Source organism: Haliaeetus albicilla, chromosome 16 (genome assembly GCF_947461875.1).
Source record: "Haliaeetus albicilla chromosome 16, bHalAlb1.1, whole genome shotgun sequence".
Classification (NCBI taxonomy): domain Eukaryota; kingdom Metazoa; phylum Chordata; class Aves; order Accipitriformes; family Accipitridae; genus Haliaeetus; species Haliaeetus albicilla.
In genome coordinates, this window is record NC_091498.1 from 30,886,777 (window position 1) to 30,908,048 (window position 21,272).

The following is a 21,272-nucleotide window of genomic DNA, read 5'->3' on the forward strand; positions in this document are numbered from 1 at the left end:
TCCTACCTCTGTGTGATAATTCCTCCTAGAATGAGTATCAGGAGCTTTTATATCTGGGCAATCAAGTGTATTACTGAGCAGGCACTGTCTTGGCAATCTAGTGACCATGCTTCAGACCACCAGGTACTCCCTTTTGCAGGAGCAAGGTCTGTCTGATGTCAGTCTATTTCCACTTTCTCCATCCAGGTTTCCCATGAATTATGTAGTCTCCTGGGGTAGCATGCCACATTCGGTAAACATAACTGCGCAGACCTCTTCATCCCTGGAGAAACTAAGGCTTCATCGCTACCTGAAAATTTGAGGCAGCATGGAGTAGGTGTATGGCTTTTTAGATTCATATATGGGACATGTAGGTCTGTCTTATGACAAGAAGTTCAGCCACTATCCATTTTAATCAAGAAGGCATCGTGCTATCCCATTTTAAGTCTGAGACTAGAACATCCACCTGTCAGTAGTCAACTTCCCAAGTACGGTTAATTCTACAGCAAATGATCTGAAGCAGCATGAGTAAGAATTTTACCCCCCTAACATAGCCTTTGAGGACTGAGGCATTGCCAAGGCAATCCTGCTTTCCTCCCACATTACAGAAAGTCCCAGCTCCTTCTACTCCTGGGCCGGACCTCATTCTGGTTCTCTCTGACAAGTTCTTCATTGACAGGTACAACAGGCTGGAGTACACCATGGCTTCAGTTCCTCCAGTACAAAAATCTTGAACAAACTAAGACAGAAGAGGATCCTGATGAGTCCTATTGCTCTGATATGACTTTGGCAATTTTGCAAATTCTCTCTTTTCTATTTTCAGAAAAAAAAATTTCCACACATTCTGCCTCTAGTCTTGCATGTGATGACACAAGTTTAGGAATCTACCCCTGCCTTGACATGTTCTGCCTCTCAGCAGTTATGGCTGGTGACTATCTTTGTTAAAGTGATGTTGTTCTCTCTGAAGAAAAGTTTTCTCAAAGAATTAGAAGTTGTCTATGAGACATAGACTGTAACATGAATCAGCTGCTCTGAATGTCTGTTCTGGAATCTGAATTAGACTCCAGCAGGCATTTTCCCCTTATTTATTCCTCTACCTTGGTAACTTTGGAATATTTGCTTAAGACGTAAATATTTGTAGCTTTCTAGTTTCAACTGAAGTCACATGTTTCTGATCTTCTTCTTGGATGAGGGGAGAAGAGGCAATAAAGCAAAGAGAACCTCAAAATGACCAAGACATAACCTGAGCTCATTGGCAGCATCTTCATTCACCTTTTCTTTTACTTGGGAAACATCCAGCATTTATTACTGCTTGCTCCTTTTTCATAATTTATTGTGAGATGATCCTGGAAAGGAATTCAGACTCACTTGTTAGGACATTTACATCTTTTCTTGCCAGAAGAAGTTATCATTCTATCTGGCTATGTATCTAAATTATTGTTTTAGAAGCACTCATGTTCATTCCAAAAGATCTATTATGCAGGAGGTGACCTAATTATGATAATACTGCCCACAGGACCGCCCTGATCTCTTTCTGAGTCAAAGCAAACAACAGCTACAGTTTACAAAAAATTATCTTCTAAAAAATTATTTTTGAATTTTGATATTTCCTTTAGTGGACAACCTATCACTGCTCCTGCTATATTGAACATTGGGCTAATGAACCTTGGTACTAAGAATCTGCACCTTCTGTATAGCTTGAAACTGGTATTGATTCACATTTCGGCTACTGAGTATTCCTTTATCACCAACAGATTGAAGTACTCTCTGCTATAAAGTTTCTCATTTTATGATCAAGTCACTGCCTCTTCTTTTATTGGGCTCAGGGAGCTCCAACAATTTTATTCTTCTACAATGAGGAACTTTCCTAAGGCTTTAGTTTTTCCTGCATCTCTGCCCTACATCCTCTTTAACTCTTCAACAGTGGTTTTATATTGCAGACACCAGACCTGAATAAAATATCCTGATGATAGCAGATATATCCATGTAGAATGTAGGAACTCTATTCCTGTCCCTTTTTAGCTTTTGTACATACAGGTCTTTTTTCAGGCATTTCAGAAAGCAGCATTCAGCTGGGAGCTCATGTGCAACAGACAACATAGAACAACTTCCATGTCTTTCTCTGTTCTGTTCTCTTAATTACTTCAGAGATAATTATGAAGGGCCAGAAAAGCAAAATGGATTAAATTTCTCAGCAGTGGCTGGTTCTCCTTAAATTGAGTTTAAGATACCCATTGAAATTGGTTTGTTCTTATTATTCTAGCTTTTAGGAGAAACAGAATTTTGTATTTCAGTAATGAGGCATGCAGACAAGATTCTGCATGGGGACTCTCCAGGTAGGCAGGGTGGCTTCATTTACCTCCATGTGCTTTTTGCCAGAGCCTGTGTCTGTCGCTGAGGGCAAAATCTTGCTCCCTTTTCTGTGGCTTGAGCCAGTGTAAGGAAAGCAGCAGGTAATAAAATGAAACGAGGGAGGTCCTGACAAAAGTTTTCTCTACAAAGATAATTAAGCTTTGGAAGACATTGCCCAGAAAGCCTACAGGATCTCTGGCCCTGCAAGTTTTCAGGACCCAACTGAGCAAAGCCCTAAGCAACCTTGCCCGAATTCAGTATTTACACTGTTTTGAGCATGAGGTCAGAATAGATGACCCTGATATGATATAAGATATATAAATATTTGATGTTCCTTTCAACCTGAATGATCCTATGATTCAGAGGTCCTGAAGCCCCGTTGTCTGCCCAGAAAGACACTGGCTTTGACACCCATACAGGACTTACCTGCACTGTCCAGAGGTCACCTTCAGTAGCTGTAGGAGTCAGCAACATCTCCTATACACCAAGAAACACAAATCACTGAAAACAATCCTCCTCCCATAGAACTGAGTTCTGACAGTAATGGTCATCTAACCTTAGCACTTTAATACAAAGTGAGGCATCTAGTCTGAACTAGTTGTCTATGTTCTTCCTATTGAGCATGAGAAGCAGCAAGCATCTTCAGAGGCAATTCACTGCATTTATCTTAGATTTTTAATTAAAAGAGCATCTAGAACAGCTGCCTTTACCTCCAATGGCTGTAGAGGGAGCCAAAATGCTTCATTTTTAGATAGTTATAACCTTGAAGAGTTTAATCCTAACCTAAGCATAGAACAACTTTTACAACGTTCCCACGAGGCTGCTAGATTACCCCTATGTGATTCCGCCTCCACTCTCCCAAGCCTGGGTAGAAAGGGGAAGAAGGAGATGGGAAAAAGACAGGCTTGGCAATAGAGGTGAAACAGTAAGAAACCTGGCCTCTAGCAGGCCCAAAAAGGAGTTCCAAAATGGAAGGAGCATCACAAAAAATATTCGGCTAAGAGCCTCCTGTTTTTACAGGGGAAGCATCACTCTACGCTTCTGCTCACGTGCTCGGCTACCAAGTAGGTTTTTTAGCACTGGACAAATTACAAATCTGCTTAAAGCCAGCTAGTGCTGTGTGAAGAACTTTTCTTTCTATTTTTAATGGCACAAACATTCAACCACCTTTTTATGTATTAGTAGCAATAAGCTATCGTTCAAGACATGGTGACCATGGTTCAGAGGATTGCAGAGAGGTAGTTTCTTGGGGTGGATGACTCAGTGAAGAAATCTACTTGCAAACAAGCAAGGAAACTTAAATTTGTTTTAGAAAACTGAATTGCCCGTACACTCTTGGTAAGCATGCAGGACTGCCCCTCCAAAAAAAATAACTAACAAATGTATATATACATATACCAAAAAAAAAAAATCACCAAACTGACAAAAGCCCAAATGATTAGCTGCAAAAATCAAAAAGCTACGCTAGTACTTGTGACCACAGACAAAGTAGGCTACTATGGATCAGTCAGACCTTTGGAAGTGGCCTAACAGCTTCCTCTATATTAGTGATTCCACTTCACCTTTCTCTGCCTCTGGGGATCAAACGTTGTTTTGCATTCAACGTGCGAGACATTTTCCGGTTTCCCCATCTCAACAAGACTTGAAAGACTTTGTCACTGGCTGCCAAGCATCACGCTTTTGCTACCATTGTATTGCAGAATCTGTGAAACAAAGCCTCCAGCAACCAAAATGGAAGGGCAATTTTCACCATGACTGAATATGTCTCCACGGTATTCCTAGAACTTCTACTGGAGGTGTCAGACACATGTAAACTTGATGTTCTAAAGACTCTTTTGTCCTTAGACAAGCATTCCAGTCATTAAAATTGCACTGTTAGATGATATTTTATTTGTTAGGGTATATTTTAAGCTATTTTTCCTGAAAAAAAAAGCATTGTATCACTTGATCCTCCAACTCTACAAAACCGCTGCTTCTCACAGAAGCAAACTATTTTGCCCAAACGACACCATCATAATCAGCCTTTCATATAAGTACTCATCAGTGCATTAATTTTATTGCTGTTTCAAAACTTTCTTTGCAGAAATTCCTCACCATTTTCTGAACACTTAACATTAGTCCCTGTAGCAGATGTAAATTGCACAGAAACCACATTCATGCCAATGAACTCTCTTCCAGTGTAACATAAGCCTCTCCTCACCCATGAGTAGTGTTGCATTAATACATTAGTCTTCTACACCTGACCTGTTAAGAAATCTTTTTATATTCCTTATAAAATAATCTATCTTGGGAAGTAACAAATCATCCTATTTCCAAGTGGTTCAGCTGCAGCCATTCTCTATCCTGTATGGACCTACAATAATCTTAATTTCTCCTTCTTCCCTAAAGATAGAGAAATTTCTGTAAACAACACAGTTTACCTCTTCAGGAATGCAGGATAATGGAAGCAAACACTTGCATGGGTTGGGCAAGGATTGCAAATCCAGATAATTCGTTACATTAACATCTCAAAATGAGTGGGTGTTGGGAAGGGGAAACCTATAACAGTTTTCTCTTCCACCCTTAACTATTTTAACATCACCCTAACATTTTTATAATTCCAGCTACTCCATTACTGAAAATGTTCCTCCGCGATTTGAAAAAAGTAATTTATTCTGGGCTGGAGCCACCTCTTTGCCCAAAGATACTCCACTTAACTAGATAATCTTCAAAGCCTTATGAACCTCAGACTGCAGTTTTTAAGACCCCATGCAAATGCCTGGTAAATTTGTTCTCATTTGAACATCTTTGGGGACTATATCCTCTACCAACATCCAAATCCCATGGAGAGGCTGAAGACTAACAGGCTTCACCTTGGGTGTAAATGCTCTGTCTTCATCCCTAAACAGGCCTTGCTACAGTGCCAGGATTTTTTTAGCAATTACCCTATTCATTAAATCTCTCCTTACACCATGTAATTCACATACTTTGTTGCCTAACCTGCCACAACTGTGGCAGAAAAAGAGCATGTAAGTACAGGATATGTGAATGCAACACAAAACCTCAGAACTACCATCTTAGTGGTCACATGGTTTTGAACAATTACCGACAGCATAAGATTAAGTACTTTCCCCTACCTCATGAACAGATCCACTGGAGGGATCTTCAGAGAGAATGCATTTTTATGTTTATTAAATCTGTACTAGATATTTAGCATACCTTTCATTTCCTAGTGTTTAGAATGAACTAAAATAAAGACCCAAAAGCAAAAGGCCCCAGAAGCTACTCCTGCTTACAGGCAAAGGTTATTTTAATATAGTCTTACCTATTACAGAGGGTGAGATGGGGATATAATGGTTGGTTAGTGAGTTTTAGGAGTTCCATTCTCACATCAGCCAAAAGTTGCTTTGAGCTGTGCATTAATTTCATATTTACTTCCTTTAAGTGAACAGAAAAGTAGGATAATAGCAAGACCGGAGCCTTTAAACACAGCGAGTATGGATGTCCTACTTAATTTCTGATGCCTGACTGCCATGCTGTGGCTATTTCACAATGTTCAGGTTCTGTGTTTTAAGGCTGAACTGTTCAGGTTCCATGTTTTAAGCCAAAGGACTTCCACTACATGACAAATCTGGGGCTGCTGGTGGTGTTCCAAAAAGGTGTATCCCAATGCATGTTCGGGGAACCTGAAAGGCGTTTTGGCTTTGCATTTGAAAATTGTAGAATTTCAATATTAGGTACCTCAGAGTAATGTCACTGTGGACTCTGAACAGCCCAGAGTAATCTCAGAAACAGAAGAAGTTGTGATACAGCTTATTTCTCCTCCTGAGCTGTCGTACACCTGGAGAACTTCTAGCAAACTCAACATATGCAGATCTGCTTATGTTGATTCAGGTCCCCTTTCGGTCTTACCCTTTAGGACTGTGAATCAGTTCATCGTGTTATTTTTCCTGGTTAGTCAGGCAATTGGTTCCTCCTTACTGTGGCAAACACAACAAGCGTCTCCAAGGCCTTAGGCGCTAAGGTGGAACTTAGACACATTATTCTCTTCAAAACTGTTAACGCCTAGATCATCCTAGCCCTGGGGGTAGCTTAAATTTATTTGAATTTTCAAATTTTCAAAATTAAACATCCAGATAATTAATGTTCTGACTCTCGGCATTGAGAAAAAAGCCACTTGCTGGGAAACACCAAGCACTTCAACATTGCTGAACACTTAACGGCCCACTTGACCCACAAGCAGCGTTTCTTCTACTTACCTCGCTTGTCACAATCCATTTCAAAGCTTCATGCACTGAGCTGAAGTCTAGCTGTCTTCCTTCAAAACACGTTGCAGGTACTCGCACTTTTATGAAGTATCTCCGTGATTAGAGCACTAGCATCCAGCAACCAGAGCAGCTTAGGCTCAGTTCCCTCTTTTGTCAGAGACAATTGAAAATTTGTCCTGACAAAAAAGGAAAAGTACCTTCCTTGCCTGTTGAAACCATTCTACTTGCACGTGTGAATTAAAGGCTCACTGGGCCACAGAAAGAGAGCAGGAATGAACTTTATTCTCGAACCTGGCAATTATGGCCAGAACATGAGATGGAAGCATTCTTGCTACCAGGACAGTCTGCCCAGTTACATCTGGTGGACAAAATTCCAAGTTGTGAAGCTTGAGTTAGGGAGATGGAATGCCTCTAGAGGATTTTTGAAGACTTCCTTGCCTTCAGTGTTTTATCTTGTCTAGCTTAGGCAGCTCCCCACTTGTCCAGCTTTCTCTGTACGTATGAAGAGCCTAACCCGGGGGATTCCATTACGGAGCTGAGATTAAACAGCTCTCCTGACTAGCCTAACAACACTTCTGTCCCTTTGTGGCTGAGGGTCAACACTCCAAGGTCAGAGGGAACTTTTGGCAGTGCCACTGAAGTTTTGTCTGAGAGCTGATAGCCTGTTGAATCTAAGTCCTTACAGAGCAGCTCTTGATTTCATAAAACATGTGTACCTTGCTACATATAAAGTAATGCAACTTCCAGAAGTCAGGGGTAGTTAATTTTTTCCTTTCTTCCTCATTCTGGAGGAAGAACTGGTGTGTGGTTTTGTTTTGGTAGGATTCATTTTGGTTTAATTGTTTATACTGCATACTTCACACAAGTGAAAAAGGACAGACTGATTCCCTTCCTCCAAAATACAAATGCTGAGGTTTATGATGGTTCTCTGTGGACAAGCATTTGTTCCACATTTTAGAAAGTGCAGACTCTTGTGCAGACATATTTTACTCTGGTGACAGCAATAGTTGGTAAGATAAGGAATTTTATTATTAGACTTTCCTGCACCAACAGTTCTAAATAATAAGAGGGAAAGAAAAGGAGCAGGAGAAATCAAGGTGAAAGAGTAACTAAGGCCCATTTCCTTTATGGTCTTTATCAACAAGTATCAATGATTCAATGACTATTTTATTATTTATTATTTCTATTACAATTTTATTCTGTGCTTAACAACACTGTTGGCCTGGGCAGATGCATTTCTTCCATTCCATCACAAGCCATCCACCTTTTGAATATTAAACAGAAAAAGCACCATATCTTCCTCAAAATCAACCCATCCCTCTGGAGACTAAGCCACCTGTCACTGAGGTAACAGGGTGATGGAGCCATCTTCATTAGTGCTATGCCAGGTGCTATATCCTAGTTTGGCATCTGTAACACTGGTGTAGTAAATGAAAAGACACCAGGAAATGCAGTAAGGCTAATTAATATTCCAATAAATCACACAGTACATGCCCTCTTGGGGTGTGTTTTGAAGGCACATCATCTACCATAGAAAGACCAGCAATGTATTGGTTGACATATGCCTACAGGTATGCAGCCCGCTGACTTCTGCCAATTGAAAAGTTAAATGCATTTAAACAGTACCCCAACCCCTAACACTTTTACACCCTCATTAAATTTGGCTGCAGCTCAGACAGGAACACCTCCAGCTCCATGGGCCAGAAGTCACGAGTTTTCTCCGCTTAACAAATCACTCAAAAAGAGTGAAGCTTCAGGTGACCACAGACCGATTACCCTTTTGCTTCCTTAGTCACCTTTGTAGGGATCCCAAGTATGGACATGCCGTATTTCTGTCCCTTCTGACTTTCAGTAACAGGTTCAGTAACCCTCAGAAGTATGGCACTGTGGAAACCACTTTTAGAGACTCCATGGGAGGTTACCAATCGGCAAATCACCCAGAGGCTTTCACCACAGAAGAGATGTGGAGGGCAGCATTCCCACAGAATATGGCATGCCGAGCTCTCACATCTATGTGCCTGCGGAATAACCTCCGCTTTCCTGTTTCTCTACCTCAGTTAGGGCTCTAATTAGATCTTTTTCCTCATGCTTATTCCTACAGAACTGCTGCCTGCACCTTCTCCACCTCACCCACATACATACAAGTTGGTTTGGGCTCTCAGACATTCCCCGCTGCCCCCTGGTTTGGGCACTTCTATTGACATTGTTAATTACACATAGGTATTTGAAAATACTGTACCTATGCAATTCCTTATTGCTTCCACATTTTAATAACTCCTGTGTTCTTTTGAGTTCATACTGTCTCAACTTTCTTGCTACATTCATAATGAGAGCCACCTCACAAAAGCCTATGTTAGACAAGAGACTTCCCTCCTATATACTCAGCAAATGAAGTATCAGCAGACAGAAAAGAACGTTTTCCCAGTCCCAAAGCTGCCTCCAGCTTGGTGGAACATAACCTCCTCCATTCAGCTTTTCCACATTAACTCAGCACCAAAGAGGAATGAAAGAAGCACAAGAAGAATTAAGAACACATCTTTTAAACAATCATATTAATCACATTCATCAATTGAATAAAGCTGAGCCACCTCCCCACCTCTGGCTTAGCCAGCTCTCTCTCCTCTGTGCAGTATCTTCATGGTGACCACCACAGGAGGCAACAAAGGTGGGGAATTCCTCTGTAAGGATCCACTGTTGCTTATTTATGTAGATAGGCATCCAGCCAGAGCTCCCCTGAATCTTTCAAGGAGCTGCCAAGAGAGAACCACATTTCCTTAGAAACAAGGTAATGAAATACAGCGTCCAGGGAACAGACCATGGTGAGAATTCCTGTCTATAGATAAGCAAAGGAGATCACAGAATGGTTTGGGTTGGACCTTTAAAGGTCATCTAGTACAACCCTCCCGCAATGAGCAGGGACATCTTCAACTAGATCAGGTTGCTCAGAGATCTTCAGAGGCAAGGCAATGTAGACTACAGCTCCTTGGAAAGATGAAGAACCACCAAACCACTGTGGCTACGTCAAAGAAAGATTGGAATGTTAAAGGAAACAACTTAATTAGAATGAAAACAAAAGGAGCAAGCATGGCAGAAGACAGCCACACAACTTTTCAATGCAATAAGAAATATCTGGGCGGCAAGGAGGGGAGAAAAGGAAGAAAAAAGAAAGAATGAATGACAGTTCAAATTCATCTTTATGAGAACACCTCTTTCCCTGGACCATACTTGGAGACAGAGGTGCCAGACCTGGCATCCTACTGACCTCTGTCTCTTCAGAGCTGAAGAAAAGGAGCTCTCCATTAGGTTGTTCCTACTGACACCTTCCATCTGCTGCTACTGAAACCAGCGCCACAGCTGAAGTTTTCCAATCCCCTTCATAGTCTTCTACACTATCTACAGCTATTCACAGAGCTTCTGTGATCCACGTTGGCTGCCCCTCGCCTTCCCACATCCCTCGCCTGTTCACTCCGTAATACTGAAAAACCTTTCACTTAGGGAATGCAGTAGGTTGATACATACTGTACTATGTCCGCAAAGGCGGTGAGCAATGGCTTGCACTGGTACTCAATACCATGTTTGGCACACAGGGACTTCACCAAAGGGGCCACCTTCCAGTAGTTGTGTCGAGGCATTGTCGGAAAAAGGCTGTGGGAAAAGAATATAGTGATTCAATGGCATCCATCATGACCCCACAGAATTTCTGCCCCTCTTCTGTGCCTAAGCTTGGGAGTGCCTCAACCTCCCCTTGTGCCCATACCCTTTAGAGCTCTGTAGCGGTCCCTCTTGTGTCACTTTAGTCAGTACCTGTAACACCAGGAGGCTGGCAATTCTCATTCCTATGCCATGCTACTCATATCTGAAGTGGTGTTGGTGCTCCCCAGTGTTCCAAAAAGTTTCTTGGAGTTCCCATTCCATCCCCATGTAAAGAACACAAAATTTACCCACATTATCTTTTGTTCTTGTATTAGCTGATAGAGAGACAGGGACCTTGTAGGCTCTTCAGACCTAGTGTAACTAGCATACTCCTTGAAATTCCCTCACATCCCCAACCCATGATTCAACTCACTGGTGCTCGATCTGGAAGTTCAGATGTCCACTAAACCAGTCATTGAATAAGGACTGATGAACATTACAGGTTGCCTGGAGCTGAATAAAAAAAGCAAAAACCAGTAACATTTCAGTTTTGCTTTAGGAACGCCTCTTCTCTTACATGTGCCAAACACAACAGTAAGCAGGTACAAGTTCCTTATCATCTCATGCCTTCTGGCTGAATACAGCAGCTCCAAGAGCTATCTCCAATCAACACAAGATGGCCATGCTGAGATATACGAATCTTAGGGGCATAATTTAGGAAAACAGACTTGACTTCCCCAGTGAGATAAGCCATAACAACTATGACTTTCACCTCCCTCACTTAAAAAGCTGTGTAATGGCTTCAGAACTAAAATAAGACAGAGCACACAAGAGAGATGTGCATCCTTCATGCACAGAAAGCTCTCTACCTGAAGAGCATTTACAATGCTCTCATTATTAGATGCAGATGCTCTGCATCTCTAATTATTTTCATTGAGGCATCTGTGCTCAGCATTTGAAGCCTTCATGCCACTTCTGCACCTTATTTCTTCGCACTAATCACTCGCTTCACACAGTGAGGACAAGCTGCTTATGTTTTCCCATCACTTCTGCGATCAGCTCTCTTGGGCATTACGTACCCAGAACTGTAACTTCTCACCTCAAAGTCACAGGTCTCTGGAAAGAAGGTCTTACCTGGGTAGAGAACCAGTCCATATTCTTATCATAATCAATGTGCATCGGGATGTGATTCATTTGTGTAACCCAGACAAACCAGTTACTTTCTATAAACCTGTGCATACAAACACACACAAAACCATTACTGGTCTCACATCTATGCCATAACAAGTCAGTACAAAACACTCGTACGCATACAAGCTAGTCGTTGCTTGATAAAACGAACACCAGGAACCCCAAACATCTGGTCAGCAGACCAGACCTACACACACCTTCTACCTTCTACACAGACACTTTCTACCTTCTGAAGACACATGCCTGACCGACAACAACCTCTGTCTGGCTGAAAGTCATAAAGAGACAGAATAATAGGGAGCTGATAAGAAAGATAACCGGGAGGCTGAAGAAAAGCTGACACAAAGGAACTGCATAAAGAAAATGCAGGAATTATAAGTTGAATGATACCTGACTAACAGATGAAGCCCCAGGATACCCTTCACCCCCAGTAAGGGCAAGTAGGTGAGAAAGAATCGGATGTAGAAGGTCATCATCCAGGCCAGGTCCTGTAGTATAGGGAACAGATAAAACTTCATTAACAGGAAAAATTACTGGCTTCTGAATTTACCATCCACTCTATGTAGTACTCCCTTTAAAACCTCCCACAATATCTTCTGATAGATTTTTCCTCTCCAGCCCCATCACAAAGCAATCTGACACACAGCCACTCCCCAGCCATTCCTGTGCTCTGGAGCCCGGCACAGGGCTTATGACCCTGGCACAGGGCAAGCACTAGAGAGGACACGCTCTAAAGCATCACGCTTTCCTCTGGATCTAAAGAGGAAGAAATAAGTGAGAAAAGCCAATTAAAAGAATAAAGAGCTCTGGTTTACCTCCACGTCATCCTTTTTTGTCCTCTTCACGTTTCTTGCAAACTCTGATTTCCCTCATGTTCATTTTCTCCTGACTGTCCCATCCCCCAGACAAGAATAAACCAGCCAAGACGCCTTGACTCTAACCACTACATCTCAGAGAAGAGCCATCTTTTTTCTATATTTTTTCTAAAGTCTCTAAACGCCATGTTATTTCTCAAGGTCCTAGATCTTCCCCTAATGAACTACCTTCCTAGCAACTCTGAAAGTCTACTACACATTCCTTATTCCACTTCACACCGAACCGTGAGGATTCAGTTTTAGGCTACCTGAAAGCTACTTGATTTTTATATATCATTTTGCAAAATGGAGGCACACTGAATACTCCTCTGACCCTTCCTGATTTCTGCTACTTTTCCCCTTTTTCTGTGCCTGTCAGTTTTTATTGTATTGGTTTAGGAAAACAAAAAAGAGTGGTCAGAATGACCGCTTCTACCTTAAACTAGACTCTCATGCTACCTGAAGGACAAGTTCTGTATGAACATCAACTCCGCAGAAGAAGGAATGCTTCCAGACACTCACACACCCCGGACCGAGCCAGAACATCAGAGAACATCTTTTATTACCCAGCTGTGAATGGATCTTTCACAGAGGAGAAGGGGTCTGTGGAAGGCACCCTCTCTCCCCCAGCAAACATTATTGCTCAGTTCGTATACCCACACCCCTTGCCACAGAGATACATGGCTCAGAGTTCCTCCCAGTAATTTCTTCACAGAAACATATCTGTAAAACAAGGAGAAGTCACCATTGGCAATGCGGAGCTGACTTACCACCCACTGTTTCCGCTGTACCACAAAGTAGAATATGTACCACTGGAAGTAAAGAGGCACGAGAGCTGGAGGACCAACTAGAGTGGGGAAACAGATTGCAGAGACATTAACTGTGCCCTTTTATCCCAGGGAGATGGACTGGAAAAAGAAGGCATTGAGTGAATGCTGTCCATAGAACTGCAAAAGGGTAGGGTTACTCACTGAAGAAGAAGTACTTGTGCTGGTGGTTATAAGGCATGAATTTCTTCTTTTGTACACCAAGCTGTTAAAATAAGCAAATTACTCAGGCTGTGAAGACAGCTAAAGACATCTGTACATACAGTCCTACATATGCTTCCGAAGAAATGCATACTTAGATACCTCCTAACCTTTGAAAGAGATGCCCTATCAAACCATGCCAGCATCCACATACCATTGGCTTCATCATCCCCTGGAACTTCAGTCTGTGACTGCTATGGGAAGTCTTCATCCCTGCCTTGGATGCAGAAGAGGCTGGGTAGTCCCCTGCACCACAGACAGTGACGTGCTCTGGAAGCTCTTTGCCTACAGAGGGCACAGTTGCCTAACAACACTTAAACCGAAAACCACATGAGGCACTGAGAACAGTTTGCTGCCAATATACAGCTTCAGAAAAAAAGAAAAACCTATGATACTATCAATAAAGATCACAGCACGTAGAACTGTCACCTACTTGCAATTAGTCTCCAAAGCAGAAAAATGAGCATCTAGACATTAAACTGTGTGCACAAGAACAGGACTGAATAGGTTATCCTCCCTCTGAGCCTGCTAATTTTTCACTGTATAAACATAACAGAACATGTCACTGACTTCCTTGAGGAACTCCATTATAACCCTGTATATGTCCAAACTAATTCCAAACAGCAGCCCTCCCTTAATTTCAATGCAAATTGGAACGTTTAAGCCAGGTGACACTATGAATTTATGTAACTATTTTTTTTAAGGACTAGCAAATGCTAAAGCCATTCAATTAACTTCAGAGTTGTACCAGAATAGAGTTGGACTCCAGATGGGACCCAGTCTGACACCCACTGTCAGACTGAGACCACTGAACTATCTTCTTTCATCAGTAATTGTAAACGTTACAGATAGTCCTTGCTTGTCATCCACTACTTCATTTCCCAAAACGCTACAATTAGTCCAAGCTGATCTTGGTAAAGAGAACAACTTGCAATCTTATCTTCATACAACTGCAAGTCTCTCATCAGAGAAATACGAACTTGTAATTGTGACAAATATTTCATTCTTATTTTAAAATACAGCAAAAATAACTTCTGTTGAAATTTTAAGACTATAAAAATCTCAGAAATACTGAAGTATTACCAAGGAATATTAGGGACAAGTGGAAGGCAAAAATAGCACTATATAAAATAGCAGGTCAACTCAAATAATTTTCTGGGTGTACTTCTCATTTTACAGAAGCAGTTTGGGTGTTTGTTTTAAAACCTTCAGAGTAAATTTGGAAAATTTCAACCCACGGCAAAATTGTATTAGGGCAAAAACCATAAAAAAAAACCATTTGCAACATTAAGTATATGGAAGCTAGTGATGCATCAGGATCTTTTTTCTTCTTGTTTTTCAAAGGCTATTAATGCCAAGCTGCACCTTCTCCAAATTTCCAAAATACTGAGACAGCTCATTGACCAAGCCAACTGGTCACTAGTCTCCAAGCTCCCTGAAGCTTTCCAAATTTGAATCCTAATGCTGTAACCTCCCAGCCATCATCAGGTCTCACCTCTACAGAGAGTATTCTTCCCAAAGCAAAAAATGAGGGGTGCATCTTAATGTCAGGGTCCTTTTGGAAGCAGTTGGGTTTAGCGTGGTGTTGGAAGTGGAGGTGATTCCACCAGCTAGCTGGTGCTCCCTGCAGGAAGGGATGAGAAGAGAGTGCTGTAAAGAAGTTGTACCTTCTGCCCTTCGTCCTCCTTCCCCAGCAGTTCCTTGCATTTGCTTTCTTCTTATACTGAGATTGGTTTTGACTGCAGAGCTTCCCAGGCAAGGCTCTAGCAGTCCCTCTCAGCACTGAATGCCCACCTTCAGATGGCCGATCACAAACTTGTGCACCCAGTGGTTCCACCTGGACTTGCTAAAGACTGAAAGGTGTCCAAAATCATGCTGGAGCCAGCCAGCCTGGGTCTGGAATTAAAAAAAAACAAACAGTGCTGCTGGGGAAAAAGAAGAGTCAAGAGGCTCTGCATCGGAAAAGGGCTTTCTTTTCTCCCACTCCCACGCTCCTCACAACATAACCCTGGATAGCAAGAGCATTTCTATTACTAAAACCCAGTCCAAACACTTCTGTTTTACTATATACTACTGCAGTCCAGACTTTGCCTAATGACTTTTAGTCCCAGGTAGTTGTTTTCATGAGGAAGGAAAAAATCGGAGGGGAGGGGAAGTCATGGAGCTCAGAAACAGCATTCATTCTCTTACAAAACTGCACTGAAATCAGCAACAAAGTCTCCTTTAAGGAGCAGCTTGCTGCTGCCTCCTCTGAGTACTTGTAATTCCAAGGGGATCAGCTGGCCACAGGAGAAATAGCTGGGGCTTTGAAAGCTGCTCTGCCCTCTCCTCTAACTCGCTGCAAGTTCCCATGGGAACACGGTGGCTTGGCCCCTGCACAGTGCCTTGGCGTTCTGGCACAAGGGACCTCAGAAGGGTAGCATGGCTTTCATTGTATGAAGAAGGCTGGGAATAAGGAGGGCTTTGAGGAACTACAGGAAGGAAAAAGCAGGGCAAAGCCTGCTCTACCGAAGCAGCATGTTGTGGCACTGTAATTTTGCCCCTTCGGTGGGACCCAGGGAGAAGCAGGAATTTGGGCAGTCCACAAAGACAAGATTTCTCCTGTGCTTATGGCGATGAGCGCCTAAGTCTCAAAGGGTTGGCTTTGGTGTTTCTGGGGCTTCTTTTCACCTAGCTGCTTACCTGGACAGTGCCTAGAAGCACTGCAGAGAAGAGGAAAGGCACTGTGGATGCTCCAAAATACCAGATGGTGAGCCAGGCTGCAACATCCAACACCAAGATGTGACAGAGATACAGGATGAAAAAGGTGCGGTTGGGGTTGAGAAGCCCCATCTTCTCAACGGTTGCACGGAGTTCACGGAAATCTTCTACCAGCTTTTTCTGTGGGGAGACCCAAGAGTATCTGCTGGTCTGAAAATGCCTCAGGAACCCGAAGGCGAGCTCAGTTTCCCCTCTCAAGGAGCTACTGTGGCAATGGGGAGAAGCTGAGGGTCACCTGGAGGCAAACCTTCCCTAAGACTACTAATAATGACATGAAGTCAAGGGGAAGCTTCAGACCAACACAGAGATTCCAGGAGATACTATCATTTTATGTACAGGGAATTCTGGCTGCCAGTAAGAGGAGCTGAAGAGCACAATTTTAACCCGAATACAAAGTTTTTAAGATACTTACATTCTTGCTGGGCTCAAAGCTGGGTTGATCTGGTGCCAGTTCCCCAATCAAGAGTGGGCGCATGTACTTTCTTACTAGTGTCTTGTCAAGATGAAATGCTATGAAAGGATCCTGAAATACAGATATAGGAACAGGATGAAGAAAAACAATTGTTCAGGTGGCAGCAAAACAAATGTATTTCATAATATCCTGGACTCAGCAGAAAGCAACCCTACTACTGGAACTGGCTGAACCGGATCTTACTGCCACAAATCTTACTGCTTTCTTCACACCGCAAATGATCATTTGAAGCTGAATTGTCTGTATTGTTTCCTATCTGGATGCTGTTAAGTGCAGGTCACCAAGAAATATGGGCTCACTCCCCTCTTACTTCTGAATCTGAAAATTTCATACCCCGTTGAACCTCAAGATATATCATCTCAACCACATATTCCTCTGTCTCTATTTTGTCTTTACCTTCCATCTTATTTTTCCTCAGGCCCCATATCCTGAAATGAAAGTCTGACTGGGAAGGAGGGCAAGATATTAGCACAAAAACTGAATCAGCTAGCTGAACTGGGAAAAATAATGGGACAAGCAGGACACAGACAGGTGATGGCAGCTTCTGGTGACCCACACCAATCTCTCAAAAGCCCCACGTTGTTCCAAACGTGCTTCCTTGGCAATCCCCGATGCCCACCCTGCCACATCTTCCTACAATAGTTTTGTCTTCTTGCTACCGGCCTCCTGTTCCCCATGTGGTTCCCCTCCATGTTTCTGAATAGTCCCACGAAAAAAGCCTTTTTTCATCCTTACCATTCAAAAGATCCCTGTTAGGGAAATCAGTTACTTTTCTCATTTAAATGTAATGTCTATCTCCATGGTAACCAGGCAGCAAGGTGAAAAAATCACTAGCAATTCTTACCACTATAGATTCTACCACTATATTTAGATTACAAATCCCCTGAGCACACACAGCAGTTTTGACATCTACTTCTCCCATTTATCTCCTTTTGCATACTTCTCCCTCCATGTCCACATCAGCATATATTTTCCAATCTCCCTCAGCCTAAGGCTCTTTTTTCATTTCTGAGACAATATTTGCCCACTGCACGTCAGTTTGGAAGCTTCCTGCACCATGAACTGTTCAGCACTATAATTACTAGATCATTGTATGCTTTCAAAATAAATTGTCCTTTTAAAAGATGTCTAGTCAAGAAAGGGGTTAAAAAACCAGCTAATGTTGCCAGCTCTGGGTCAGCCCTGTTGTACTACAGATGGAGCATCCCTGATGGAGTACTCTCTGTTCAGGCTTATGTGAATAAAGGAGGGAAAGAGAAGAGGAGAATGTACATTTGCATTTTCTCATTGGAAGAGGAAAAAAAATGGGGAGGAGTATCTGGGCAGATTAGAGTAGGATGGTGCCACACGTTTAGACCAATCCTTTCCACGGAGGCTGTAAAACCTGGCAGTGCAATCCTAATGGGAGGTTAAAGGACTGCTGATTCCAACTTCAGGAAAGCAGAACACTCCAGTGGCATTCAGCAAACTAAAAGTGTTCTTTCCTGACCTTTCCCTCTTTTTTTTTCCTGTTTTTGAGGAGCCTGATTCTTTTCATTTCCAGGACAAAACTATTAAAAAAAATTGGAATTTACTTGGCTCGGGTTCCTGAGCGGTCAGCAGTTCAATTGCACCCAGCAGTGACACAGACAACGCCTAAAGAATGCAGCTGGCTGCAATCTGACCATCTAACCGTGTTCAGCTCTATGTGCTGCCCGCTCTGACCGACCCATTTCTGATCACGCAACAGCAACAGGTCTTCGCACATGCATGTGCGCCTCCTGACCTCATGAAGTATGTGCAAATTCACGTATAATTTAAAGCTGAAGATAATATGCATATGATCAAGTGAAGGAAAGCACTAGATCTCAAGGTTCATCCTTTCTGCTCAGGGACAAAACTGGGCTGAAACATGGTCCATCAAAAACACTCCTGAGGGTAGCTTCAACATCCCACACCTGCCGTTAGGTCTAAATACTTCCTTTTGGAGGAAACGCATTTTCTTTCGTGAAAGACATGACCAGGCGAAGGAAGGCAATAACACTGACAAAATTACCCCACGCCCCGCACTGCCAATTTGAACAACGTTGACTCCGCTTTGCGATGGTCACTGGCGCTCAGACACGGGTGGTTTGTTTTTTTTTTTTAAAAGGACTGAAATACGACTTTCAGCACTATTTTACACCAGGGCCATCTCCTGAAAACACCGCCCTGGGTTTTTAAAGTTAAAGGAGGCTGAAGGCATTCGTGTACTTGCAAAAAAAAAAAAAAAATAAGTCTAGCCCTGCACACCCCGGTATCCCTGAGAATACCTCGGGTGTTTCTCTTCAGATCTGGCCTGTGGCTAGACGTGGATCAAACCCCGGGTGGTCTTATTTACCACATTTATGCAAAAACGACTGGGGTCCCCCCCCCCCGATTTATGCCCCGTTGCGGACACCCATTTCTGGTAGCATTCGTTATTATTTTTGTCATATTGCCCACGCCCCGAGCAGCCCTCTTCCAGCCCTCCCGTGGATGCCCAGCAAGAGCCGGGGACGGACCCCCGCGCCCGCCGCCGCCCCTCACGGCCCCTCACGGCCCCTCACCGTGGCGTCCTGCCCGGCGTAGTGGCTGATGACCCGGGCCCCTCCCGGGTGCCTCCGGTAGAAGTGACTCATGTCGTACACCTTCCTCTCGATCACCAACCACCGCTCCTGAGGCGGCGGACCCCCCCCGTTCCGCTGCCCGATCTCCTCCCAGGTAAAGAAACGAAGCCCCCGGCCGGGCTCCGGGTCCTCCATGGTTCCGTTCGGCTCCGTTCGGTTGCGCTCGGCTCCGTTCGGTTGCGCTCGGCTCCGTTCGGTTGCGCTCGGCTCGGCTGGCTTACGGTTCGGTTCGGTTGGACTCGGCTCGGCTCGGCTCCCCTCGGTTGGGCTCGGCTCCCCTCGGTTCGATTCGGCTCCCCTCGGTTCGATTCGGCTCCCCTCGGTTGGGCTCGGCGCCGGCCGAACCCTCCCCGCCAGCACCGAGTCCCCCCTCCTCGCTCCCTCCCAACCTCTTGTAAACGGGACCGCTGGCCCGCCTCCCGTTGGCTCCCCGAGCCCTCAAGCCCCGCCTCCCCTCGAGTCCCCCCAAGCCCATTGGGTCCCGCTCGCCTTGCGCCCGCCCCTCTGGGGGAACGCGCGGTGGCCGGGCGGGGAGATGCAGCGCCCGGAGATGCGGCCAGCGTCGCTGCGGGATTTGGTGATGGAAATCGGGGAAAAGGAGGAAACTTCGGGCCACGGCAAAAAGAGGGTGCCTGGCATCTTCAGCTGCCCAGGCTGGAATAAATTCTGGGCTGTAGCAGAGCGTTGGTGCAGCCGTAGGCACGGGGCGAAATTCTTTTGACCGGATCGATCGACCTCCTCGTCGTGGCGTGGTCAAAAAGTAGCCGGTTACAAGACGCATTCCTAAAGGGGTCGGTGCTGGTGCCAGGGCTGTTTAAATGCCTTCACTTCCAGGAGGGGAAATGGGAGAAACGCACCTTTATAGAGATTGTCTGATTGTATCAAACTGGGACACACACACACACACACACAGTTGATATGGTGGAGGGCGAGAAAGATGGGCCGGCTGACAAGAACATCAAGTAGTTTAACATAAGCAAATGCCAAATCCTGCACTGAGCGGGTAAGAAATGTAGGAAAGGGATCAAAATACCAAGCGGCTGGCCCTAGGTGACTTGCTAGTTGGACAGGACAGAGGCTTGGTGGTCAATGTTCCATACCAGGTGAAGTCACAGCCTGGAAAATGATGTCATGAACCAGACAGAGGGTTTGGAGAAAGCCGAAAAGCCACGGACCCGAGCCATCAACAGAGGAACGATGCATAGGCTCTGCAGCACAGTTCACTGTTGCTTCTTTTTAGACCACTTTCACAACCTGTTTCTCCTTCACTTCTGGGCTGAGAATGCCTCATCTTCCCTGCCCTTGGTTTTATTTCCCTTTTCCAGCAAATCTCTCCGGCTTTGCCGTCTGTCCTGCCTCTCCCTTTCAGCTGCCGCAGCCTTTTCCATTCCTCTGGCTCCATTTGGGTGCTGCTGCCTGGATATGCAGCCAGAGGGAGGAAAGGTGTCACCGCAGGTCTGTCTCATAATGCGCCTGTTTAAGGGTCTGCAGATGATTCTTCATATAATAGACTAGTGCATAATGATAGAAGAGTGAATGACGCTGAAATAGATCCATCTGTGTGGGAGTTCATACATACACGTTACGAGTGTACATTAAAATGCCTGCTTCCACGTTCAGCTCCCTGCTTGCTCTCCCTCGTAGCAACAGTCTTCTCTCTGAACTCTCATTACCGATTCCAGATTTCTTTGTTTTCATTCACACCTTCCAATCTGACCTAGTTACAGCAATTCCAGTTGAATGTAACCATAGAAACAAAGAACCACCAGACTGCATCCCTTCTTGTTCTGAACATCACCTGATTGCTACATCACGTCTTTCTAGCTTGAAATTCTATGCCTGCAGAACACTGCATCAGACATCTTTCGTCTCCCTCTCTTTAGCAATGCCACAGCTAATGCATCGAGTAAGGCATCCCTGCTTCTACACATTTGCACTGTCGTCCATGAAAGAAAAGGTTCTCTCCTGATCTCAGCAAAAATTAAGTTGCTTTGTATGTTGACTGCTGACCATCTCACAAACATAACCATAAAAGACATTAATAAATGTTTAGCGTCTTTTTAAATTTAACCATTATATTCAGAACGGTGCAGTAATTATTTCAATTTCTATTTTTCCTGATTATCTAT

At 43.9% G+C, this 21,272-nt stretch overlaps 1 protein-coding gene across 1 annotated transcript; it reads right to left on the reverse strand.

Annotated features, from left to right (window-relative positions):
- Nucleotides 1–7,582: 7,582 nt before the first annotated feature.
- LOC104313153 (acyl-CoA (8-3)-desaturase) lies at nucleotides 7,583–19,529 on the reverse strand. Its single transcript, XM_069804187.1, has 12 exons — nucleotides 19,084–19,529; nucleotides 16,457–16,567; nucleotides 15,967–16,164; nucleotides 15,079–15,180; nucleotides 14,780–14,908; nucleotides 13,228–13,288; nucleotides 13,027–13,103; nucleotides 11,793–11,890; nucleotides 11,346–11,442; nucleotides 10,645–10,724; nucleotides 10,098–10,223; nucleotides 7,583–9,328 (listed from the first exon to the last, which is right to left on the reverse strand). Exons 1-12 carry the CDS (start codon nucleotides 19,276–19,278, stop codon nucleotides 9,277–9,279), a joined length of 1,326 nt encoding a protein of 441 aa, XP_069660288.1. The 5' UTR covers nucleotides 19,279–19,529; the 3' UTR covers nucleotides 7,583–9,276.
- Between the last annotated feature and the right edge of the window lie 1,743 nt (nucleotides 19,530–21,272).

Excerpts from the sequence above, each read along its gene's own strand:
- LOC104313153 (XM_069804187.1), bottom strand. The coding sequence starts at position 19,278 with ATGGAGGACCCGGAGCCCGGCCGGGGGCTTCGTTTCTTTACCTGGGAG. Across the intron at positions 11,891-13,026 it reads TACAGCGGAAACAGTGGGTG|GACCTGGCCTGGATGATGAC; the intron begins GTAAGTCAGCTC and ends CCTATACTACAG. Across the intron at positions 10,224-10,644 it reads AACTTCCAGATCGAGCACCA|CCTTTTTCCGACAATGCCTC; the intron begins GTGAGTTGAATC and ends CTTTTCCCACAG.